This window comes from Coffea eugenioides, chromosome 6 (genome assembly GCF_003713205.1).
Source record: "Coffea eugenioides isolate CCC68of chromosome 6, Ceug_1.0, whole genome shotgun sequence".
NCBI classification, from domain to species: Eukaryota; Viridiplantae; Streptophyta; class Magnoliopsida; order Gentianales; family Rubiaceae; genus Coffea; species Coffea eugenioides.
The window spans coordinates 1,121,736-1,148,135 of NC_040040.1; the positions used below are offsets into that span (position 1 = coordinate 1,121,736).

Sequence of the window (26,400 nt, forward strand, 5' to 3'; positions counted from 1 at the left end):
AGTATAAAAAACTCAACACTCCTTTTGTTTAAAAGACAAATTAAACTTTGTATTATAAAAGCATTTTAGGCTATTCATTAAATTTTTGACTCTATTTTAAAGTTTGATTACCAAAGTGTCGAATCAAGAGACATAAGTATAATTTTTAAAACATTAAGGGAACTAAGTGAAATAAGTATAATTTTTAAAACGTTAAGGGAACTAAGTGAAATAGTTAGAAAGAAGTTTCTAAAATTATCCCTTGTTTCTAACAGGAAAAAGAAAAAAAGAGAGATTCGCAATTCTTTCCTGTATGCCTGTTCGTTCTCTCTGCTTAATAAGAGGGTGGAAGGTTGGATTATCACCAAATAAATGGAAATTATATGGTAGTACCGAGCGACACTTAAAAGAATATTTTGCTTAATTACAAGAGACTTTGCATGGACTGAAACTCGAAAACTAAAGCTCGTTGGGCTTACACGATTCATGGGGTGCTTGCAGAATCAAGAATCCAAGTACATCCGATAATCTCTAAACAGCAGATCGGTCGCCTCTGTCAAAGCCTTCACGGTAGCTTTGGCTCTCATGTACTAGTAACCTTAAAAGAGTATACGGAAATACAGGATGAACCATCCTGCCATCGAGAAAATAGCAAAGATATGAACCCAGAACAAGACAGCAGCTGCCTCCCTTCCACACCCTCTCAAATTGGCCACAGCACCTGTCATCAAGGGGGGGGAACCATTTAACATAAAAATGGTAACTGTAATGCCCCAAAAGAATACCCCTCTCAGGGCAGCGCAATGGAAATCAACAACATGCACAGACAAATACTCAAGGGCTCGGTTTTCAGCGCTGAAGTAAGTATTTGGAACAGGCATACTGCATTTTGCTTTTTCGATTTTAACTTCTCATTTTGCTCTCCACAAAAGCAACTTTCTCAAAGTGTGATTTGGCAGAGCCCTAGCAGAGGCAGACGATGACTCGTCCAAGTCTTCAAAACAATAAATTACACTAGTTGGGTGAGATTGATCTAACCTGAAAGCACAGATGTAGGCATACTATACTGGAGGAGGAGAACAAATCTGAACATCTTATCATCCGGGGGAAGAAACCCCAATTTATCAGCTAACATGACAATACCAAGGCCTACTGGTGGAACTAAAACGAGCCGTCCAAAAATGATGGCAGCAGTTGTTCGTAGACCTAGTTTTGAACTTCCTGGTCCTGCAATTACCAAATTGACATTCAAATTATACAAAAACAGCAGCAAGTAGAGTACAGGACAGTACCAAAAAAAGGAATGGAGTAGAGGGTGCATGATAGGAGGAAGACGGCACCAAAATACTCAGTATAAACCAAAAGTTCATGCAAAAAAGGCAATATCAGGAGGTGCAGTTAAATTGATTTAAGTCAATACACTTGTAAGCTTCAGCTCAAAACTCAAAACTAAAACAGAAGATCTAGCCCGAAACTCAAACTTCAGCTCGACAAAACACTAAATGTCGTACAAATGGTAAAATACACAAGAAGATATACACAACAAGAGAAAATTTAAATGGTAAAATACATCATATGGAAGACTTCTGCATTAGTTTATCTTGTACAAATGTTAACAACAAACCTGTATAATACTTCATAATCATCAGGCAAGAAAAACTCGATAGAGTTCTAGTGGGACAGCTTGAAAATAGGTTAGGTCAGTCAAAGTGAAGCTGCTTGTGACTAGCTCAATGCAGCTATCATCCCAAAATGAAACCACACTATCAATTGAAGAAAATTTACACATCAAAACTTACCATCGACAAGGTTGCCTCCTAAAGCCAATAAAATACATGGAACCATGGCTTCCCTGGGAAAAAAGACATGCCATTAGCTTTAATAAACATGCATAACAAATCAATTCTCACCAACTCAAAATCCAGATTTAATGCATTCCCTTAAAATCAAAGCATGCAGATGGGCCTGCTATAAATATATTGGTGAACCAGAAACCAGTCCTAAATCATATTTGTGTGCTCCACCAACGTAGGAATTTTAGGCAATAATATGGTAGGAACATAGAAACCCTTTATTGACAAAAATGTTGACACAAGATATGATGGAAACAGATCTGAACATACCCAAGTATCATACAGCTGTCAGTAAAGAAGTATAAAGGGGCATCAGAAGTGAAGATCAGCCTCTTCAGAAATGGAACACATCCTATGATGATGGCGATGAACTGTTTAATAAGATACTAGGTTAGTGGCTCTCAACCAATCAGCAATTTTTATGAGTTACATATTCATGTAAAGCAAACAAAACAGCTAGCACCATTCCCAGAAAATGCAAGGCAAGTAAATGATATTGGTGTTCATTCAGAACCAGTTACTGTGAACACACTCAATTATAAAAAAATATTATTATCATTATTCATTATGTAGTATTAATAAATGGACCAAAAAGTTTGGGAAGGTCCATACTCTGGAATGCCTTTACATGCACATAAAACCTTTTCTGTCAAAACTAGGCCTCATCAAGATTTGACAGATTAAAAGCCTTCAAGATGGGCAATTTGGTTTCTACTACTTTCATGATTCCAAGACTCAGTTTTTAAAATTGCTAAGCCAAACATTTGCAAGCCAAGCAGGAAAATTTTACATACTTGATCTACAGACATTGTCAAATAAATTATAGAAGAGTTTTAAGTACAAAGCCCATTCATTGTAATCAAGTCAAGTCAGAGGTCTCCCATCCATGGCATTAATATCAGAACCGATCCGTGTGTTTATGCAAAATGGATTTAATGAAAAGGACAATACATATATGATACATCAAAAGCCATAGAGAAAAGCACTTACATGTTAAATCAAAAGCCAAAGAAAAAAGTATGTATTAGTAAAGGCATAAAGTTAAGAGAGATCAACTTACTGCTGCAATTATTGGGGGTTGAAGTATTTGCTTGAGCTTCAATTTCTCAAACAAAAATTTGAGGAAATATTTCATCTGCATGACAATGTAATTGCAATGAGAAGCAATTATTAGCAGAGGCGTAAATAATGACAGAAAAAACAGTTTTTAATTCAGGAAAATTGGTTCTCCAGCAACCCAATGCATTTGTCTGGACAGCCATGCCAATCAAAAGCAGGTCCTATTTTTCAGATATATACAATTATAACCTTGGTAAGAAAAATTAATGCCATGCTAAATACGTTATAACCTTTCCATTCTTCGGGGTTTTGGGGTCAGTTGATACAGCATCCTCATTAAGCAAGGGCACTTGCTCAGGAGAATTATCCTTCACTTGACACTGGAAGCTATCTTTTGAAAGATTCTTGACTGGATGATTTTCATCAACAATGTCAAATGTACCTTCAGGAGGAGGTGCAAGCATATGGAATACATAGGTGTACACAACAATTGCACCAACCTGGATTCATAGCCCAAATTGATGAGTTCATGTTCAAATAAAATAAAAGCATCATCAAGCTCATACAAGTCTCCAGTAATGACTAAGTGAATATACTAGTGTAGTATATCATAACTTCCAAGTATTCACACCTTCCCATGTTCCAAAGCCATAGATGGGTGTTAAAACTTTACTCATTTGCAGAAGTTAACAAGAACAAAAGCAAGTAAAAGGAGCAATGGAACTATGTTTCACAAAATTTCTGTTTTAATACTTCATTCTTGCAACATATCAAATACAGTTTAGAATTTACTATAAGTTTAGGCACAGCAAAAGAGAGGTGAGAGAACTCATATGTGTGTGTGTATGCGTGCACAATTACATGGAATATTTATACTCTTAAATGTTATAGATAATGCAGAGATTGTTTATTTCTTTGTTTTGGTAATGTGATCATTATAGAATGTCAGGCACGAAATCCTTTTTCCTTGTTTTTCTCTGTTGTATGATAATTAAAAAAGTAGCTGCTTGCTTTATCCTTTTGATATATCAGAAAATTTCTAGAAAAGAACCTATAGGACCCACCCATCCAGACAATTGTCATTGGAGAGAGGCCACAGGCCAACTAAAAGTAACAGCAGATACTTTTGACAATCAGTTAAGATAATCAACCACCTAACCCAAGTCCCAAGTCTCCTACCATATAAAGTTTTTAACCAGACAAGGCAATTATACATGTGGTAAAGCGAGGTAACACAGTTTGAACTCAACTTACCCACTGGCCAAATGAGATGTATGCATTTCCATCTTGAGAGCACTTTTCATAGTCGCCAAAGGGGTTTGATTTGTCTCGACACAATGCACCAATTAAGACAAGTGGCACATTACCGATATTCCCTGTACATGGTGCATATTCCAAATAACTCAAGAGATATAGCATAGTAGACAGCATATGACCCTATCAAATAAAATTCATGAATTAGGAGAATGCACTAATCACTAGCACATCACTCCACTGTCAGATTTGGAACTCATTATGTAGTGAGACAGAAGTTGCATGGTCAATGAGGAAGCACAATTGATATACCCATGCACTTGACTGTTTTGACAATGCTTTTCAGGCCCAAATCTTACATCTTCCATCATTTGTCCATCTACACTAAATATAGGAGACAAAAACCTAACATATTCTACTCTATGATAGACTTTCCCAATTCTTAAACCTAACATATCCTACTCTATGATAGAATTTCCCAATTCTTTAATTAATTAAGAGCATTTATATCTCTAAATTTAATTAGTATGTGACCATTTCATTTCAATCATTACAAAAACCACAATCCAGAAGCCAGAGTGAAAACATATTAGCTGTGCTCGTTCACCTGGAGAGAGGAAGGACTGAAGAGGGATCTATAACAAGAATAAAAAGAATGAAACCTCGGTGCACAAAATACGAGTTAAACAAAACTAAAGAACCTTTGATTCTTTGAGATTCCAACATGCACAAAAAAGTCTAACAGTTTGACCATTTTAGTAACAATAAATGAAGACTATACATAAAAAATTAAACGGTTCATAAATATTTTGTAGTTAACACTCTCACCTGAGCCACCATATCGTTGAACCAATGAAATTTATAATGAGAGTACGAACGCTGAAAAGTGACTCCCTTCATAGAATGTACACACAGATACAAAGGAGAAAAAAGATACAAGAAAAAAAAAACTATTTGGCAATCCAACCTCCCTATTCAAAAGTTTGCAATCTTAAACTATGTTTTGACCTTTCAAAAAAATTGAACACATGCATCTAGTCACAATCATAACAAACTGATCTCAATTCAAGCAATAAATCGGAGAAAATAATTGAAACACATAGCATCTAGCCTATCTTATGTCAAATTCTATAAATTTCTCCTGTTATGCCATATTTTTTATCAGAATCATCAATAAATATGATGCCTTGCACACCTTGTATTAGCAATCGAAGAAGTCATAAACACTTGTACACTGCTCAAAAGGAAGCCAGAAACGCACAAGATAAACAAATAACAGAAAAATAGAAAAAATTAATGCATACATACTACAAACTGGAAAGCCTACCAATTCCAATTTGTATGATAGTAAACTTGAAGAATGGATAGGGTGGGTGGACAATCCATGCAACAATTAGACCTATAATAGAGCCTGATATTGTGGTTAGAATGACGTTGAAAGGGATAAACCACCTGAAAATAAACAAAATACTAGTCAAATTCTGATTGGTTCAGTTAGTTCTTGAAAGGAATGTCAAACAAGGGCAATTTATCATTCACTTATAAGTAATTCTATGCAAGAACTACCATTCAAGCATTTTCTGAAAGGTGACAGCTTCTCCAAGTTGGGAGAATATCAGACACGGGAGCAAAAGTGAAAAGACAAGCTGCACAAAAAATATGTACTGACTGTCAGCATTACAATGTTAAATACACATAACTTACATAATGAATTGCACCATCTGTTAGCATCAAGCACACCAAGCACCAAGTTAATAATTTCAGCATTCTTTAAAACATCAAAAGAAGCTTAGGAAATCAACTATTTTGGTCCCTTATCTTTTGGATTTGGTCTCTTATGTATCACCGCCTACTAATTTAGTTCCTCAACTTTATAAAATAAAGCCAATGTAGGACCCCTAAACGAAAACTCGAAAATCTTAACGGAATTGGTCATATGCACAGCACGTGGACCTTTAAGAAAGACCTTTTTGGCCCCTTATCTTTGAGGTCATGTCCAATTTTGGCTAAGACCCCCAAGATTAGGGACCAAATTGGTCATTGTCCCAAGAGGTTGAGTGCTCGTACCTCTTTTTGCCTTCTACACCCAGCTTTTTCTATTCTTTTCTCCCCCTTTTTTTTTTTTTGGTTTTTTTTGGGGGGGGGGGGGGAGGATGGAAGTGGTTTAACAAAATAAGGCAGCGTACAACAGAGAGCAACTCAGCCAAAAGCCAAGAGAGTGAATTCGTGCCTCATACAAATTGGTAAAATTGGTGGTAGATGATGATGGAAAGAGAACAGAAAACAAAAAAGAAGCTCAGAATCCTAGAGGGCGGGAGGATGTTGTCTATTTACCCCGTTTAAGAGCTTTCTTCCATTGGCGGGTAAGATGTTAACATACTTGGAAGCCATTAGAAACCCCATGAAGCACATGGTAAAAACTTTTGCTATGGGTAAAACAGCAATCCTAATGGTGCCAAGCAATGACTCTCCTCCAGCATGGGATTCCTGAAGAACCTGTATCAGAAGCCTTTGCACCCTGTCCATTGTCTCGTTGACTTAAAAGCACCTGGCCACAAAAGTCAGTTAACAAATTTGACAGTAGTTCTGGTTACCAGAACTAGTGGCAGCGCTCCCAAGTCAAAGAGCAAGGGAAGAGGAGTCAGAAGCAAATATCCAATAACTAATTTACTAATGGGGAAGCAAGCCTGTATTAAGAACTAATGGGAACAGAAATAGCAGGCCGATTGAGCGCTAGAATGCAGACAAGAAAGCGCAAAAACACGAGTCAGTCGGCAAATTGCCAAGTCTGTTCAGGGAACAATTGGAGAACAAGTACAAGCAGAATCCTCTCTCTTATAATTTTCAAATATAACGATCCTTTAAAAGGAAGAGCTCTCGAATCTCTCTATCACACAAACATCCTTCTTTCACTCTCGTTTATTTTGTCTCTGTTGCCTGCAAAAAGTAAAGGAAGAGTAAGCAATAAAAGAAAATCTTAAAATATATATACACACATGCAATCCGAAAGAGCAGAAAATGGTGTATCAACGATCAAGTACATAGCCAAACCTTCCTAAACAAGTACTTAATAATCGGTAGCTCATAATCATTTCCCAAGAAACTCTCAGGACTCGGACGATTTACGTACCTAGGCAATTATGTATTAGAATTAGGATCCCACGTCGCGTCACATCAGCGACGATTTTAGGTAGGAAGAATTGGGAAGAGAAAAAATTATCAGATGACGTTTGGAAAAAAATGATAAATTAAAGGTTGAATATTACTGGAGCTGCCAAAAAAAAAAAAAGACGATTGATTGAGGTTTAGTGGATCCTCTGTCAGACTGGTAACAGGCTGCTAGTATTATTTTTCTCCGGAGGGAGGAGGTGAGGAGCAGCAAAATTCTTTCCTTGTGATAAATATTTACAGAAACAAAACGAGATTGGAAATCATACACACATCTTGATTGAAACTGCAGGAGGAGGATAAATTAAGAACCCTAAATACACATATCTGTGTGTTTTGCGTGCGCGCGTGTGTGGAAAACAAAGAACAAAATCATTCATACCTCAGACCAAAATAGTCTCAAGCACATGTGACAGCTCAATACAGAGGGAGGAAGAGGAAAACCAATCGAAGCTTTTCTGGTTTTGTTTTTACTACTCCTCCTTCCGCTTCCTAGACTGGTAGTTGCATATCGTACTTGAAAATTGAAATGCCATCCTGGTAAGATTACACGTGTGCATTCGGTGTACGAAGATTATAGGGGGAAAAAAAAGTTAATCACAATAAGTCCCCCAGCCCTAAGGTTTTGTGTATTTTACAGTTTAATTCCTAACATTTCATTTTTTAATATTTATCCCCTCCGTCAATCCACCTCAGTAAATAGACCATTAAAACATTGCAGTTGACGAAAATACCTCTACTCTATTTGTTAAAATTTTTGACGAAAATGGCACTCTTAATGCTCTATAAAGATGCAACCTCCAGAAGTTATTTAGTATGTTTTGAGCATTCATCACATCAAAATTTTTTTTCTCCTTCATTCGCAACATTTGTAATTAAAATAAAAAAATGTCCTACATAATTCATTTTTTCTCTCTTCCCCTAGATGTTATTCATCACATCATATAGAAAAATCAATCCAAGAACATGTGGATGTAGTAAAATAACATCTTTGAGAAGATTTTGGACACCAAAAAATTCTGAAAGGGGATTTCTTATATATTCAAATTAATAAGGTTTAATTTTTATGATATAATTCAAATTATAAGGTTTAATTCAAATTATAAGATTTCTTATTTTATGATAGACTAATTATTTTTTGTACTTTTTAAAAAAAATAATTTGAAATATGAAAATTCTTTTTTTTTTTTTTATCTAAAATCGTCATGTAAGTGATTACTTCAAACGAATAGATCTGGTGCTTTGTTCAAAGGGAAAAAAAATATGTGCATATCCGACGTGAATTTGTTGACATTTATATATGCTCATTATTTTTTTTAGAGATAGTTGTTTTTTTGATATCAACTATCTTGCACCTACTTCGTTATTAAATGTTTGTTTTGTCTACTAGTCAAGGAGATAAGGTGAGAAAATAAAATATTAGGGAGTAAATTGCAAAACACACTAAACCTCAGGGGAACTTCTTGTGATTAACACAAAAAAAGGTACTTTTATTCTGACAGAATCTTCTGTCCATTTTTCATGTTCAATGCAAAACTACGTAGTTTCACTTATTAATATTACTGATGTGGCACATAATATTGAATGTATATTTAGGAGGTGTTTGATAAATGAGTTTCAAATTCAATTTTAGTATGAAATGCCTACTTTCTGAATCAACATGACTGTACGTAACGGTAACTCTGATAAACTCAAGAATCTCGTCCTCAAATGCTTGCCTAATCTCATCTGGTATGGTGACCTGATGCTTGGCTTTTTGTTGTTGAATTTATATTTTGATTGCTGATGTAAGTTGGAAAAAGTGCTTTTTATATAGTGTAGTAGGTATTGTGGATTATCGTAAATCTGTTTTTGGCGTATTTAACATGATTTTTTGTTTCTACTATATTTAATCTTTATTTCACAACTTTTTTGATAGAGCTCTCTCACTGATAGAGACAGAAAGGAGCCTACTTATTTCTTCTACCATGATAGAGGCTGCTATCTCTTGCGCTCAAAGACTTCAATTCAATAGATTATCAAAAGTAAGGAAGGCTTCCAAGATGGTTGAGTTCTTTGCCTTGTTCCATTTCCTTTTGTGGTGTCTCAATCAAGACTTCTCTTCTCATGTCAAGCGTAGGCTCTCTGATTTTTTACGACTTGGAAAGTGAAGAGGTGATTCCTGGTTAGGTAGCCGAACTAACCTAATACGGTTCCTTTTTAAGCGACGTGACTTTGCACGGTAGTTTTCCTGACCGAAGTAATAGACGGGGCTTTGTCCCCTGAGATCACTCCGACGATCAAGTCAGTTTAGTAAGAGAAAATAATGAAAATAAAAGATTTGAGTATAACAGTACTTTTACTTGTTTTGGAGGGGGGAGATGGTATTTATAGGGTACCGATTGGAGGGAAAGATTAGGAATTCAAGTCTCAGGGGCCCACCATCTGTATATACGGCTCTATCTTGACACGTAGCAGTGGTCTAGGCTCTCTATCATACAGGCACGTGGTTTCCCGATAAAGTGCAATCATGTGCCTTCCCGATAAAGCAACTTTTACTGTTAACCTGTCAATTGAAATGATGAGGGATGAATCAGCACTGACAACACCTGTGAGGTGGTGAGATGAATGACGTCGTACAGGGGTTCGGTGTTGAGTCAGGTACAGAAGTAGAGGTGACCTCGGGCCGAGATGAGAAATATGACTGAGGGCTCGATCTTGTGATTCGGGGTGGACGGGACGAGGTGACCGTCCTCAGAAAGCAACTTCTAGGGGAATTTTTTACTCTGGCTTGGTGCTTTTGCATCTTTTTTCCTTCGATTGATTGAGGTCATTCAGTTGAAAGTGCTATTACAAATGACCTCTGTCTATAAAATAATTATATAGGTTAGGATGCAAAGCATCTCGCAAAGAAACAAAGACAAGTTACAAAAGACCCCACCATCTCTTGCTTCGGCTGCTATCCCCTGGAATTGGAGTCTGGGTCAGTGAAAAATGATTTGGATGCTTCCCCAGCTCACTGAAATTAGGGCTGCTACTTGACCACCTTTTTATCTATTACAAGGTTGCCAAAACATAAAGATGAGAATGATACCAACAATCGGAGCAGCAGCTGCCAGAAAGGCCCATCCTCTTCTCATGTCCTCCCTAACAGAGCTTTATGAAACAAGATTTGACTTGAATTGTTCCCCATTTTCTATCCCATTATGATCATAGTCTACTTCAGCACCATCATCAATCTCGTCTGAAGAACTATCCTTATCAACATCTAGCTGCAAGAATTCTTAAGATTCAATACAGTGCTAGCTGTCTGCTTTCTATCTTCATAATCCTTGTTGTCAGTTAAAAGCTCATATCAACAAAAGGGGGCACGAGTTTCGTGTATTTAGCCATGGCAAGATGCAGGAGGGGTGATAAAGGTGAAAACAAGGCAGCTGATTGACAACAGTGCCAACAGGCAGATTGCACAAGCCAAGACATCCAACTTCTCAGGACCTTCACCTATGATATGACCAAAAGAGGTAGATTACTCACAACAGAAACTGCTGCTGGCGGTGCTCCATGAGGATGGCCAGTTCGGCTCGGGAGTCCTGGGGTCTTACCTTGGTCCGGCATGTTAAATTCCCACGTCATTACGTCGGACACCTTGTGCCCATAGACGACCGGGATGAAGTTCGACTTCTGTGGTCATCTCGGCCGAGCCATAACTCACGTCGCCGAGGTACCACCCAAAGGTCTGACAACTAAAGAAGTGATGGGTGTGACTCCTGACATATTGGTCCTGACACGCTGGTCAAAATCAGAGTGATATGCTGTCTTAATCAGATTTCTAGGGAGTTGGATCCCACAGTCCTTCCCTCCAAATTGTCCCCTATAAATATTAGGACCTTCCACTGGAAGAGGGGATGAATCTCTGGTAACAGAATCCTACTCTCTCCATACAATTCTGTAATATCTCACCCCGAACTAACTTAATCTTCGGAGGGAAATCGGGGGACTTAGCCCCCAATTCTGACCATCTGAGCAGGTGATCCTAGTGTCATTATCTCTTCAAGCAAGAGTGTACTCCAAATATCCGAGGTAGCTCATCCGTCCAAAAATCACCTCTTCAATTGGCACCGTCTGTGAGAACCGAAGACATCAAAGAATGAGACCCACGCGTTCTAGGAGCAGAAAGGTTCTTACCATTGGAGCTGAACCAAATAGTGCAGCTCAACCAGGGGATATCCCTGAAGGGCAAGGATCCTGGGATACTCAACCCGCGAATGAAGAAGCCATTGTCCGGATGGTCGAGTTCGTGAGTGAGAATCCCAATATTTTTAAAGAGTTTGGGAGGTACTTTAAGGGACGAGGCAAGCAAAAAACCGAATCCTCTAAGAGAAAGTCAGATGAATCTCCCGAACTCCCATCTGAAGAGGAATCTGAGGGGAGACCTTCTATTAGGAGCACTCCGAAGTGAGTCTCCTCCAAGGTCACCTCTAAAATTGCCTCCATTTTCAAAGCATTCTCGTGGGTTCTCCTGGGAAAACGAGTCGAGAAAGAGCCTGGGTACTCTAGGAGGCCAGAAGTGGATTATATGAGGGCTCCGCTTTTTACAGATGACATCAATGAGGAAAGACTCCCTCCAAATTTTAAACTGGCCACTATACCACCTTATGATGGTCGAAGTGACCCTGAAAATCAAATTCATGCATTCATCTCGGCTTTCCGACTATATTGCATTTCTGACCCGTTATCTGCCGGGTCTTTCCGGTATTCTTCCAGAGAACTGCTCGAAAATGGTTCTGTGGATTAGAACCTAGGAGCATATCCATCCTGGGGGAACTAGTGGAGAGATTTCTCCACCGATTTGGATCCTCCAGACCTACGACCAGGACCTCGGTTTATCTGCTGAACATACAGCAGAATCCGGGAGAGTCACTTCGATCTTACGTACAAAGATTTCATGAGAAGAGCGTGCAGATACCTGATCCCAATGAGTAGGTAACAATAGCTGCTTTTACCCACGGGTTTGTTGCCGGAGTGTTCAATACCGGGATATACAAGAAGTATTCTCGCACGCTCCAGGAGCTCTGGCTGAAGGTCGAAAAAGGCATCCAGGCCGAGGACCTCAATCGTATGAAAAAAGAGGTTCAAGCAGCTCGCTCGGAAACTGACCCCCGAAGGAAGAAGGAAACCAATCGAAATGAGGCTGGTACTGCTGGCAGTTTCCAAAGTCCCAACCGGGATCGCAGAAGTGTGTTTGACAGGATAGCCAAGGGGAAGACACCTATCCCCGATTCTGAGCTAACTCCTTTGAACACCAGCCGATCCCGAGTACTCTCCGTAATGGAGCTGAACAATCTCGAACGTGCCCCTCCGAAAATGTACTGAAACAGAGAGAAGAGGAATTCAAACATCTATTGTCTGTACCACCGGGACATCGGGTACGAAACGAAAAACTGCAACAACCTCAAAAGAGAGATAGAGCACCTCATTAAGTAGGGGCACCTGAAGCAGTTCATCCGCGTAGATGGAGGTCATCAACGGAGCGACCCCCGTTGCGAGAACCGATGTGATAAATGTCGAGATGACCGGCGGGAATCGAGAAGTAGTTGCCGACCCCCGGAGGATCCCAGGGAAACAAGAAGGCCTCCCCGAGACGGGTCCTAGGGCCAAGGACTAGGTTATGGACCCAACATTATTGGGGGTCATCAATACCATTGCTGAAGGTCTGACGGGAGGTGACAGCCAAAACTCTCGAAAGAGAACCTACAAGCAAGCCAACAATTACATCGTCAAGAAGGTCTACGTTGACCTAGGGAATTAGGTGGACGTTATATATCTCAGAACTTTTGAGAGCCTAAAATTGACCAAGCGGCAGTTGACCCCCGTTAGAACCCCCTAGTCAAGTTCGGGGGACACGTCGTGCACTATGAAGGGATGATCACGCTGATGGTGACCGTAGGACATCATCCCCGCTGCCGTACCGTCCCTGTCAACTTTGTCGTAGTTAAAGTCGACTCTCCTTATAACATGTTAATGGGCCGACCTACGTTTAATACTCTACGTGTGGTATATTCCACGTATTATTTGAGTTTTAAAATTTTCACCCCGGTTGGGATAGCCGAAATGGGTAGCGATGTCTGTGCTGCGCGAGAATGCTACCTCGCCACACTTCAAGTCGCATCTGCTTCAACCTCTGAACCGAGTTTCGAGAGAAGATCAAATATCCTCTCAATCGATTGCATCGACCCTCGACAAAACGAGAAGCCAAAAAGGCTAGAGACCGGAGATGAGGTGGAGGATATTCTCCAGGACCTCTCAAGACTCGAACAGACAGTCCGCATCGGCATTCATTTGCCCGACTCACTTAGAAGACGGATGGTGGATCTACTGCGTGAGTATAGGGACGTTTTCGTTTGGGCTGCCGATGAGGTCCAAGGCGTGCCGCATCACCTCACGATGCATGAGTTGAATGTCGATCCTCAAGCACGCCCCGTCAAGCAGAAGAAAAGACACTTTGGCCCAGAGCGCAACAAAGCAGTAGGTGAGGAAGTGGACAAACTCCTGCCCACGAAAATAATCAGGGAGGTGCAGTACCCGACCTGGTTATCCAACCCAGTCATGATCAAAAAAGACTTGGGGACATGGAGAATATGTGTCGACTTCACCGACCTGAACAACGCCTACCTTAAGGACTGCTACCCATTGCCAAGAGTCGACGCCCTAGTGGACTCGGTGGTGGGTTACGAAATCCTCTGTTTTCTCAATGCCTTCAAAGGATATCACTAAATTGGGATGAGCGAGAATGATCAGGAAAAAATGGCTTTCTACACAGATCAAGGAGTGTACTGCTACACTACCATGCCCTTCGAGTTGAAAAACGCCGAGACCACGTAGCAGCGCCTAGTCAACCGAACTTTTAAATCTCAGATAGGTCGAAATGTCGAGGCATACGTAGACGACATCCTCCTCAAGAGCAAGAAAACCTCAACTTTCCTATCCGACCTGAAAGAGATTCTCGGAATCCTCCGTGATACCTGGATGATGTTGAACCCCAAGAAATGTGTCTTTGGGGGTACTTCCGAAAAATTCTTGGGGTACCTCGTATCGCGACGGGGTATCGAAGCAAATCCTGACAAGGTGAATATAATTTAAGAAATGTCTTCACCTCGGTGCACCCGAGACGTGCAAAGGCGGACTAGGCGATTAGCCGCCCTCAACCGATTCTTATCGCAGTCCGCTTCTTGGACGGAGAAGTGCCGACAGGCATTCGAGTAAATGAAAAAGTATCTCCACCACCTCCCAACACTCACCTCACTTCAGTCGGGGGACAAGTTTTAGTTGTACCTGTCTGCCGCAGATGAGGCAGTAAGCGCCGTGCTGATACGGGAGCAAAGTGTTCAAATGCCGGTATATTATGATAGTCGGATCCTTCGAGGGCCGGAAACCAGATATACTCAGGCGGAAAAACTTGTTCTCGCCTTGATTCATGCAGCTCGTAGGTTAAAACCCTATTTCCTGACTCACCACATCTGCTTAAGGACGGATCAACCTCTCAGACAGGTTTTGTCGCGCCTCGAAACTTCTGGTCGTCTTACTAAGTGGGCTATTGAGTTAGGAGAATACGATATGTCCCATGAGCCTCGGACGGCCATCAAAACTCAGGCCCTTGCGGACTTCCTAGCCGAGCTCACTTTCAGCGAGGTGAAAGGACTCACATCGACCTCAGCCGAGCCTCAGCGGTGGACCCTGCACATGGACGGCTCGTCCAATAGTGAGGGCAGTGGAGCAGGTTTGCTTCTCGAAGACCCACAAGGGGAGCTGTGTTCGTACGCCCTACGTTTGATTTCACAGCCTCTAATAACGAAACCGAATATGAAGCGGTCATTGCCAGCCTACAATTAGCTCATAGGCTTGGCGCTCGACATATCTTAGTCAACAGTAACTCCCAACTCGTGATGTGTCAGATACTTTGTGAGTACGAGGCCAGAGAAGAGGTCATGCGACGTTACCTTTCCAAAGTCCACCAATTAATTGCGCACTTTGAGTCATTCGAAATCCAAAGGATATTTCGGTCACAGAATAAACAGGCTGACGCCTTATCTTGAGTCGCTTCCACTTCTTTCTCCGACTTGAATAAAATTGTTCTCGTTGAAGTTTTGGATGAACCCGGCTATGCTGAAGAAACTGTGTATCCCGTTTATCCAGGGGACACTTGGATGGGCCCGCTGATTCGATTCTTCAGTCAGGAAAAGCTTCCGAAAGACTGAGCCGAGGCCAGAAAACGTCATCACAAATCAGCTCGGTATGCTCCCCGGCAAATCTCTTGTACAAAAGGTCGTATCTCGGCCCATGGCTACGGTGTATCACGCCAGAGAAGGGGGAAAGAATTCTCCAAGACATACATGAGGGGCTCTGTAGTGCTCACGTCGGCTATCGAATGTTGGTCAAAAAAACCCTATTGCTAGGGTACATCTGGCCTACCATTGGGTGGGATGCCCAGCTCCTAGTACTTAGCTGTCATTCTTGGCAGCATCACGCCCCTGAACATCATGATCCCCATCACCTTGTCATGGCTATTCGAACAATGAAAAACTGACATAATTGGTCCATTCCCTAGAGCTCCGGACAATTATGCCTACTTGGTAGTGGCGGTGGATTATTACACCAAATGGGTCGAAATCGAACCCTGAGAAGTATAACTGGTTCAGCAGTTCAAAAATTCTTCGAAAAAAGTATGGTCTGCAGCTTCGGATTACTGCGAGTAGTCATCTCGGATAATGGAAAGCAATTCGCGGATAACCCCTTTAAAGGATGGTGCGAGAATCTCGGGATCAAACAACGCTTCACCTCGATGGGATATCCCCAGGTCAATAGACAGGCCAAAAATTTCAATCACACACTCCTCCATGGCCTCAAAATCAGGCTGCATCAGATTGGATCGTCCTCGGTGGATGAACTCCCTAGTGTGTTGTGGTCGTACCGGACCACCCCAAGGTTCGCAACTCAAGAGACCCCGTTCTCCCTAACCTACGGGTCTAAAGCGGTGGTCCCTGCCGAGTTCATCATCCCGAGTCCGCGCATTGCGGCTTTTGCTGCCGAGGCCAATGAAGAAGAAAGGCGGGTGGACCTTGACCTTGTCGAGGAGAAGCGCGACACCGCGGCAGCTAAAGTCGCACTATATAAAAATATCCTAACTAACTACTATAATGCTCAGGTCAGATACCTACGGTTTAGTCCCGGAGATCTCGTGCTCTGAAAAAATTCGGTTAGTTGAGCTGAACCTAAAGGCAAACAAACCCCCAGATGGGAGGGACCCTATCGTGTTATTGAGTCTAACCAAAATGGATACTGTAAATTAGCTTATCGAGATGGTTCTCGAGTACCCCGAATTTGGCACGCTGAGAATCTCAAATTGTACCATCCATGAAGGATATGTATATATTTAACATGTTCTGGCATTTTACTGGAATTATTTCTTCCTTGGTCATATTGTGTCCCAAGCAAAAAATAAGGGGACAAGGCAAGGATAGAAGAAGAATATACCGAGGTGCCAAATGTAAAAAAGAAAAAAGAAGTCAATAATATTAAAGGACAGGAAAAAAGTGATTACAAAAAGCGGAGGTCCGGGGTGCTTCTAAGCATCCACTACCTCGGCGCCTGGTTACAAAAATGATAAAAGGGCAGGAATGCTTAGAAGCATTCCCTGTCCCGATGTCTTGGTCACCACCGACCTCATCACCATCGAGCTCATCCCCTTCCAGGTCGAATTCAGAAAGTCATCGGTTGAATTTCGCCCAGGCCTCAGCCAGGTCGTTCCTGGCCGAGATCCCCTCGGCCATGCGGTCGCATAACTCCTTAGCATCTTTGTTGAAATTGGGCTTATTTTGCAGGGACTTCAGTTGCTCGAAAGATAAGAAAGGAGATGCATCGTGGACGGCCGAGGTATACCCAAATATGAAACTCGGCAGTGTCAACTCGTCGAGATCATGAGTGAAAGCCTCGAATTTTCGGAAAGCTTCTACAGCCGAGGCGTCTGACCTTTCTATGGCCTCCCGAGCTGATTATTCTTCTTGACCCCTCCTGTCTTTTTCCTCCTCCAGGGCTATTCTCAAGGAGTTGGCTGTGGCCTCGGATTGCTCCAGGTCGGCCACCGCCCTATTGCGTTCTTGCTGGGTTGCCTCGAACTTTTCTTCCAACTTGAAAATTTTCTTGTGGAGCTCGGAGGATAGATTTCAACGAGTTTGGGGTAGCGTTGGATCATCCCGGCTAAGAAAGCCATGGTGGAGGCCCAGGAAACTGAGGCGTTTTGCATCAGCTCAGTAGGAGTGAGGTTTCTGGCATAAGTGTTGTCTCTTGGCAGAATTGAATGTACCAGAAGCTCTTGAGCGACGCAGGAATTTTTGCAGCGGTTGTTCACATTGATGTCCCACTCCGAACATCAATGCGCGCCGAAGTGCCTTTTATCCTCCGCGGCTTCTTGCGCAGGCACGTGGTGGAGGTTGAACAGTGACGATTGCGTGACAGGAATCTCGAGAAAGGTCATCACACCTCGGCCTAGGAGGGAGATGCTATTGTCACGCCTCGGACGGGAACCCCCTCTGGAATGGCCGAGGTTCGGGAGTCTTCTCCCATAATTGTTGCGGTGGCCACGGTTGTTTTTTTCTTTGGCCGGGTAGATGGCTCGGCGGTGTCTTTGCATTTCGTTGGCCTCTTGGCTACCTCGGCGGTACCTGAAGTGATTATATCGGAAATTCTCACCACTGCAAAGCACAAAAGTAGAGTTATTTAGAATCAAGGAAAAGTAAAAGCAAAGTTAGGAAAGGAAGAGTTGATAGGTTACAATTTTATCATTTATTTTATTATTAATTTTCCCTATTACCTGATTCGATGTGAATTAATTATTAGATTCTACTCACTTTTGATATTTTACATTTATTTCAGGGAGTAGAATGAAAAATATGATAATAAGTGCCAATTTGGCAGTAATCAGGGATCGAGGGGCATTTTTGGAATAACGAGACACAAGCCATTTTCGATAATTTGGCCAAAGATAGCAAGCCTGGGGAGTCTTCGTTTTTTTCACACAACAGCCGCCGCAAGTAGCATGACTTTAGATAGAAAAAAGTGTACAGAGGACTAGTACTACTTTTAGCTTAGTTTTTAGTTTTGACTTTTCCTCTTTTCGTCTAATTATGTTGTTGCTTCCATCGGATGTGAAGGCAAAGAAAAGCAATTGGGCATTCTTTGTAATCTTGACTTTTCTTTCATTGCCAAAGTGAATTGAATTTTTTCAATTTCGAGTGATGGCCGCTACTGTTGCTTCGATTTCCTATGGGTTTTTGGCAACAAATATGAACTAATTTTCTTTGTCTAGTCAAGGGACAACGGATGCTTTGGGTCGCCTAAAATTGTGAGATCGATTTAATTTTACCTTTTTCTTTTATTTATTGGTATTCGCATATTCCCTGGTTACAGTGCTTATGATTGTTTAATTAATTGATTGTTTTGGATCCGGATAATTAGTTAATTTGATAATCTATTGTCAATTGGGACGTTAAATCCGTAATTATTTAATTGTCTCAAAATAATGATAACTGGCATGATTGGATTTGTGTCAGGAGAATATGCGGGCTAACCTAAAATAACCCTGGTAGTGTGTTAGGGCTCCTCTAATACGTAAGGCAATTAGAAAATTAAAACTTACGGGCGTACCTAAGATTATTTCTCAATTAGAGTAGTGATTAACGGGCGTACCTTAATCACCGACACAGTAAGGAAGGGTTGACTGTCATCGCTTGTTTGACAGTTATAACCTATTTATTTATAAATAATTGGAATTGCCTTTGTTTCAATGATCAATTAGGGGAACTATTGCTGAAGTTATTCCTTGACTAGATCCTTAATTATCACTCATTTGATTTTAGTAAATTGTTATTTAATTTCTAGTTGGCTATTTTATTTTTATTATTTTACTTTTAGTTGAATTGCTTAAATTGTCACCCCTGATATAAAAATACCCCTTGTCACTGTGAATTTGAAAAGAAATAATTACTCCCAATCCCTATGAATTCGACCCTGATCATCGCTATCTACAGAAATTATCTTTAGTTTGAGCAGATTTTTATTATTGTACAGGCCCGACACCTGTCAAGAGTACAAGGTTTTTGAAGTCTAATAGAAAAGATAGGAGGATAGCTCGGGTTGATCAGAGTTCGGCTGATCCCGCTGTTAACAATGACTGTTTCGAGAAAGGCCCAACAGTTCATCTTGAGGCCCGACCCTAGGAGCTTCCGGAAGTTCTCTTTCTCTAAGTTGCCCGGAGAGGTATCTTTTGCCGGGGTGGGAGGCCTCCTCCAGAACTCCCTTGGGAAGTCATCAGCCGGGAGGAAAATGAAATTGCGCTTTAATTCCTTTATGGAAGTGGGGGCATCCACCACTAATTTCGAAACTTTGTTTTTGAAGTAGAACCAACCCTTCTCACTCCCACTATTTTTGATTGTGTAACAGCGGCGGAAGAGGTTGACGTTAGGGGTTATTTTCTGGTGTCGGCACAGTATCTGAAAGCCGACCAAGACCCGGACTGCACTGGGGGTGATTTGAGTGATCCTCACCCTTCAATACCTCATGCAATCTCGGAGGAACCTGGTAGTCGGCATCCTGAATCCGATCTCTAGCTGATCGGCGTAGATAGCCACTCTACTCCTTGGCGGGAGTTCGGCCGATTGGTCCGGTCGAGGTGGGTAAATACTGTAATTTCTCCGCCAAGGATACTTATGAATCAGCTCGGCTATCAGAATCTGGCACATGATGCTGCTGAACATGGGGACCTGGCCGTAGTCAATAGACGATAGGTCTGGAGGGGTGGTCGGCTCTTGCATGCCCTCGTCCATTGGTATTTTGTTGCCGAGATCATCGTTATAGATTACCTCGGCCTCATCTTCGCTCTGCGCTGGGGACATCCCGGCCTGATTAGATGCTTCAGTAGTCTTTCCCCTGGGCTCGGGGATAGTTCTCTCCTCGGAGGGATCGGCCCTCTCTGTTTCGGTGTAGTGTGGCCTCACCGTCTTCTTGTTTGTGCGAGTTGTTCTAGCCATAAGTAAAGGAGACGAAGTGATAAACTTACTCTTGAAGGAACGGGATTTCGGTGGTTGCCGAGGTGAAAATTCAGAGAAGATTTGCTCTGAGGTGATTAAAAACTTTTGTGATAAAAGGTGAAAGGGTGAAAGGAACCCCTTTATTTATAGGCAAGCGTTAAGAAACTGAAGGGACAATACTCTTGATATTTTCGAGGGAGCACTCTCTCTCCTCATTAATGAAAAGGGTGTTCACCTGACCGGTGATTTCGCGTATATCTATGAAACTGTCATTAAAGCTGCTGACCATCACATCCTCTTCCTTCCAGTCACATTTACGCGTACATGACGTGTCATTGCTATGGTTCACACTACGGAACCACTTGAAAGCCTCGGGAAGTGGCGAGCAAATTCCCTCTTCCCGAAACTTCGGGGGCTTAGTAAGGATGGCCAATTCGGCTTGGGAGTTCCGGGGCCTTACCTTGGTCCGGCATGTTAAACCCCCGCGTCATTACGTCGGACACCTTGTGCCCATAGGCGACCGGGATGAAGTTCGACTTCTGTGGTCACCTCGGCCGAGCCATGACTCACGTCGCCGAGGTTCCACCCAAAGGTCTGACAATTGAAGAAGTGATGGGTGTGACTCTTGACACATTGGTCCTGACGCGCTGGTCAAAATCAGAGTAATATGCTGTCTTAATCAGATTTCTATAGAGTTGGATCCACGGTCCTTCCCTCCAAATTGTCCCCTATAAATACTAGGACCTCCCACTGGAAGAGGGGACGAATCTCTAGTAACAGAATCCTACTCTCCCCACACAATTTCCTAATATCTCACCCCGAACTAACTTATTCTTCGGAGGAAAATCGGGGGACTTAGCCCCCACCTCTGACCATCTGAGCAGGTGATCCTGGTGTCATTATCTCTTCAAGCAAGGGTGTACTCCAGATATCCGAGGCAACTCATCTGCCCAAAAATCACCTCTTCACTCCACTTCTAGAACTCTCACTTTCTGCAAGATGCTCGAGCAGTTCTTTGAATCCTCTGCTAGGCAGATAGTCTCGAGGATTCCCAAGATAACTCTGTCCTACATACAGGTTCCTCCAAATTAGTGAAGATATGGGTGTAGCGTCCCCTTGTCCTTTCCTGAATTCTCAAAAGAATTATGCCCTCGAACTGTGGCAAAAGGGCTTGTTGAACACCACCGGCCATAGTACAGGCTAATTGGTCTACGTGGCTAAACTCCAAACACCACAGAAACAATCATGTTACATTTGTCTCACCTGAGTTAATATATTCGTCTTCAGCATAATCTAAGTTCCAATAGTAGAGACCAGCATGATGCATAGGATCAATATCAGTATCAGCATCTTGGTTACTTACTCGATCTGGATAGTGATAAATTTCATTTTCCAAGAAAGTATGTTCATCCGCAGAAACACCAGATTCGCCTCCAAAAGAAACCGTATCACTTTCACTGGGGAAAAACCTGGAGCCACTGAAACTTTCATTTGATTCGCTCTCTCCAAACAGAGACTCGAAACCATCACTTTTAGTATCAGAAAAGTACTTATCTCCACCTTTTGGAACTATTCGCGAACTTCTAAGTCGAACAGACGTGGTAGCAGTTTCATCATCTATGGATATATTGTCGTGTTCTAAACCAATAGCCTGATTAATTGCTTGGGAAAACTGCTCGAAAAAGACTCTCAATCGGTTCAGAACTTCTATACCTTCTTTTTAGCAACCCAGGTGCTCTTATTCTGAAATGATCTTGGATGGGCGTCCTATGATTCTCCCAAAACAAAAACTTGCAATCACCGCAAATACTACTAGCTTTCAAATCACCAACGTCATTGTCACATGACACAGAGCATAAGGAACAGGATGGTCAGAATGACTAGAAGGTAAGTCGTCATTCATTTGAGCAAAACACGGAGGACAGGGACAACTCCCGTAAAATGCTCTATAAGCTATCATCCATTTTGGGTTGGCCAAAAAAAAAAAGAAGAAGTGATAAGGCCAACAACAAAAGTAGATCGTACGAACACTAAAAGCCAGGTCTTCGGAGGAACATCAATGGAATTATGTATATTTTGCACAGTGCGTAACTTTGTTTTCACACGGCGTAACTTTGTTTACACAACGTGTAACTTTAGAACAAATGATACGAGACTAGCTGATTATAACATTTATTAAATCCGTTTGCATTGAGCTAGAGTCATTTCATGGTGTCTTCATTGTGTCTTGGCCGAATGGTCCCCTTTATGGGCTGTTGTGGCTTATTTCCATTGTTTTATGTCATTTGGTTGTTAATTCCAAAATTTGAGTTTGGTCGTCTTAGTCAATTAGTTAATAAAATGGCTCAAGGTCATGTTGACCATAGTTAGTAGCCAATTGGAGTTAATTCATAGAGTTAATTGGAGTTAGGGTTAAGTCTCTTACTTCCTAGTTGGATTATGAGTTTTGGTCTTGTAAAAGGCTATAAAAAGCCTTTACTTTCACGTTTTAGGGAAAAAAATAAAAGTTGAGAAAATTTTCTAGATTTCTTTCATGAATGAAAGAGTTCTCCTTGGCTTGTGAAGCCACTATTGAACATCTTAGAGTTGCCTTAAGGTGATTCGTCAACTTATCAATCAAGTAGTCCCCTTGATTGTGGCGTTGTCCTAACCGTTCTAGTCTTTCTTGTGCGGTTCAAGATAGATTACGAACTCCATCACCAAACGTGGTTCCTAACGTAGATCCGGACTTGTGCTTCACGTTCTTGATTCGTTTTGGCGTTTCAAGAATCACATCAACAAATTTTTGTGGGTCCTAAACATGTTAAAAATGAGGTACAAGAAGTGATCTGGATCATATAAATTTTTGGGGTCAAATCTTGGTCATGAACAGTTCAGGGACGGTCCACCTGATGACCGTCCCTGCCCCGTATCCAACATCAATTGATGAAAGTATATGACACTCCAGAGTTGCCAGAACTGATACCATCATTTGAGATTGAGGTGAACCATGCAAGTAGACTAATCTCATCTATCATCTTCTTTCTTTCTTTATACTAAGAGGGAATCAAAATAGAGTATTTAGTAGTATTTCTATGGAGGAAGTCGGAATGAGGACGGAGATATTTGCACTGCCGGCAGCAGCACCCAGTAGTCCCCTTGGACTCTCTCTCCAATGGCAATGGGTTTTTATCAAAATTCCTCATTCTGAAAAATGATACAATGGAATCAAATAACTTATCAATTTATTGTTTCTTTTCTCTTAAATCCCATCTTCTTCATTCAATTATCTTAACCAACAACAAACTTCAACGACGGTTTCTCTACCATTGTCAATCTCTTAGGCAATCAAATCAACAATTTTGGTATGGCCAAACTTTAATTCCTTGTATAATTGATCTCGCATCTATTTTGGTGCTGGGTCTCTTTATTGGTTTTCGCGTAGTATATTTTTTTCCCTGCTTTTAAGATCCCGAAATGGAATAAAAGTGCCCAATTTATCTGGTATTGCTAAAATTTGGGTCTTCCAAAGTGACAGATTCATACGTTCCGATAGGTACCAACCAAACAATAGGTATGAAGAGTTTTGAGACCTTGGAAACCCATAGAAGAGAAGGGATTGCATACATTCATCAATTTTAATTCATGCATTTAAAAGATAAATAAATTTTATTACCTTACATCGTCAATATATTTTTTAAACTATCTTTTTATCTCATATAAATCATATAAAAAAAAATATTACGGTATTTTTTTCAAAAAACTATTCCAAATAATCTACTATCCAAACACACTAGTGTATATTTCTTGTTATTATTATCTTTCCCTAATCACTTGAATGATTCGGGAGCCAGGGCAATCAAATCTTAAAATTTTTTTCCTTTTCCAAAAAAAAAAAAAAAAATGCATATCACGTGCATCATCTGTACATATTCCATACCCCATTCAATTCAATAGATGAATTTGCTGTGGACAGCTCTACTGATCATCTCCAAAGAATAATAATAATAATAATATCACCCGCTTCGACAGCTTTAATATTATTGTATTCATCTAACCAACGGACAAACTAAATAAGAATCAAATGAGTAATTAATTGTCAGCGGTTTCTTCTGGAATACTACTAGCTGTAAGGAAAATGGATCGAGAGGACTAGGAGGAGTATTCGTATTCTTTTGCGGATGAAGGTGAGAGATTATATTGAGACGGGAAAAAGGAATTAGTCATATATATATATATATATATATATATATATGGAGTCATGAGTATCATCAACAAATAATCTATGCGCGCGGAGTCAGTAGCACCGTACGTACCTCTTCATTCCTTCAGATTCAATCCTACTACTGCTAATCGGTACTGCATGCATGTTCTATTGCAGAAGCAAGCGCGTAAAAATAAAACCCAATCCAATCTCCGTCAACATCATCCATGCGGCAACGCGGCGGAGATTATCCTAGTAGTACTGCTTCCAGGAAGAAGACGACGAGGAAGAGCGTCCTTGCGGCCTCCTGTGCTCATGATGATGATTCTCGAGACCCCGCACCACCGCCACTCTCTCTCCCCATCCATTCTGATCAATCACCACTCCCCAACCTGCAGGTCTAAATCAAATCACGACGTCCTCCCTTTACTTTCTCCCTCCCTTCCCTTCCCTTCCCTAGGGATAATCCCTGTATATAATTATAATTATACTATACATACATATGTTGGTTGTATACAAGTAGTAACTACTATTCAACTTCAATCTCTGTTCCCCGTCAATATTCATATCCCGACTGACTGACTCTGTATATATAAAATGCTTCCTCTTCTTGCACTTTTTTTTTTCCCTTTGAAAAAAAAAAAGAAAAAGGAAAATCCCTGTTATATATACTATAATCAGATCGTTAAGAGTTACAATGAATAAAATAAATACATAAAGAACTGTGTGCAGGCTGGTCACAGCCCTCCTCCTCCTCCTCCTCCTCAGCGAGATGATTCAAGCGGTGGGTATTGCTCCCTCCTCCTCTTCCTCCTTTTTAAAAAACTAATTAATATGTGAGTGACTGACCCAACCAAATGCTCATATCTTGAATATTATTCTCACTCAATGGTTGCCAGGCAAACCATCAATTATGCCACAAAAACATATGCTCCAGCGGGTCATTGACATCCTACAAAGGTGACTTCACTCACTCACTGCTCTCCTCTCTCCAAAACGTGCCTACAATCTTTCTTCGCCCCTCGTACCTATTTTCTCACACACTTAGAACAGCAGCGTGTACGCTTGCCAATTTTCTTCCCCGGGATGCCAAATTCTTAACGAATTGCTCTTTCACCCTGTTGTTCAGGAGAGACACCTATGAAATATTTGCTGAACCAGTTGACCCAAATGAGGTTTGTGCTCATTTTCTTCATCTATTACTCCATATTCATTTTCTTCAACCAGCGAACCTAAAATTTGAAAAAAAAAAAAAAAGTTACAAGGTTCTTTGCATTTGATAGGTTGAGGATTACTATCGAATTATCAAAGAGCCCATGGATTTCGGTACCATGAGGGCTAAACTTCACGAAGGAATGTACGACAGTCTTGAGCAATTCCAGGTTTGCATCTTCCCCAAATTCACTATGATTGCTTACCGTTTCCATATGTAAAGGTCAGAACCAAATCATGGACAATGCCGCTTCTATTCGTTACTCTCCAGCCAGTGGTGAGTCTCTAAAACGCAGTACTCATTCGTACTGGATCCTTTTTAGTGACCGAGGAGTGGGGTTAATTTGTAGCTAGGCAGAGCTGGTGCCTTAATTGGTGGGAATAGGGATCAAGATCTAACATTTGTAATACGTCTATTCATCAGAATAAAACTCCTACAGCACAATCTAATTCTAGGTTTGGTACTTAAATATTGACTGAAGAAGCTTTTCTAGTTTCATTTTACAAGGGTTTCATGATCGATATATACAACAGCGAACAATTCTAGATAGCCAAAGGAGTCCATACTGCTCTGGATCCAACTCCAGATTAGATAGCCGAATGTTAAAAGGACTAAGAAACTCTCTAATCA

General features: G+C 41.1%; 2 protein-coding genes across 3 annotated transcripts; both read right to left on the reverse strand.

The window, feature by feature from the left end:
• Window positions 1–310: 310 nt before the first annotated feature.
• LOC113773066 (protein PIN-LIKES 6) lies at window positions 311–7,825 on the reverse strand. Of its 2 annotated transcripts, none has more exons than XM_027317594.1 (11): window positions 7,696–7,825; window positions 6,480–7,082; window positions 5,712–5,791; window positions 5,473–5,597; window positions 4,146–4,267; window positions 3,182–3,391; window positions 2,893–2,967; window positions 2,103–2,203; window positions 1,779–1,831; window positions 1,018–1,206; window positions 311–700 (listed from the first exon to the last, which is right to left on the reverse strand). In XM_027317594.1, the coding sequence occupies exons 2-11, from the start codon at window positions 6,669–6,671 to the stop codon at window positions 579–581; spliced, it is 1,269 nt and encodes a 422-aa protein (XP_027173395.1). In that variant the 5' UTR covers window positions 6,672–7,082; window positions 7,696–7,825; the 3' UTR covers window positions 311–578. The 2 variants fall into 2 exon arrangements, with proteins under 2 accessions (XP_027173395.1, XP_027173396.1); XM_027317595.1 differs by lacking the exon at window positions 7,696–7,825 and adding an exon at window positions 7,276–7,659.
• Window positions 7,826–10,560: 2,735 nt separating this feature from the next.
• On the reverse strand, window positions 10,561–22,277 carry LOC113776463 (E3 ubiquitin-protein ligase RDUF1). Its single transcript, XM_027321635.1, is given in 7 exon segments — window positions 10,561–10,653; window positions 10,655–10,768; window positions 10,770–10,849; window positions 14,241–14,246; window positions 21,349–21,441; window positions 21,638–22,046; window positions 22,203–22,277. Coding segments are annotated over 7 exon segments (870 nt in total).
• Between the last annotated feature and the right edge of the window lie 4,123 nt (window positions 22,278–26,400).

Bases quoted from the DNA above. Each gene is read 5' to 3' on its own strand.
- LOC113773066 (XM_027317594.1), bottom strand. From the start codon at position 6,671: ATGGACAGGGTGCAAAGGCTTCTGATACAGGTTCTTCAGGAATCCCAT. The intron at 5,598-5,711 runs GTAGTTCTTGCA...GTTTATTTTCAG, and splicing joins TTTCAGAAAATGCTTGAATG to GTGGTTTATCCCTTTCAACG. The intron at 1,832-2,102 runs GTATGTTCAGAT...CTTTTTTCCCAG, and splicing joins GACAGCTGTATGATACTTGG to GGAAGCCATGGTTCCATGTA.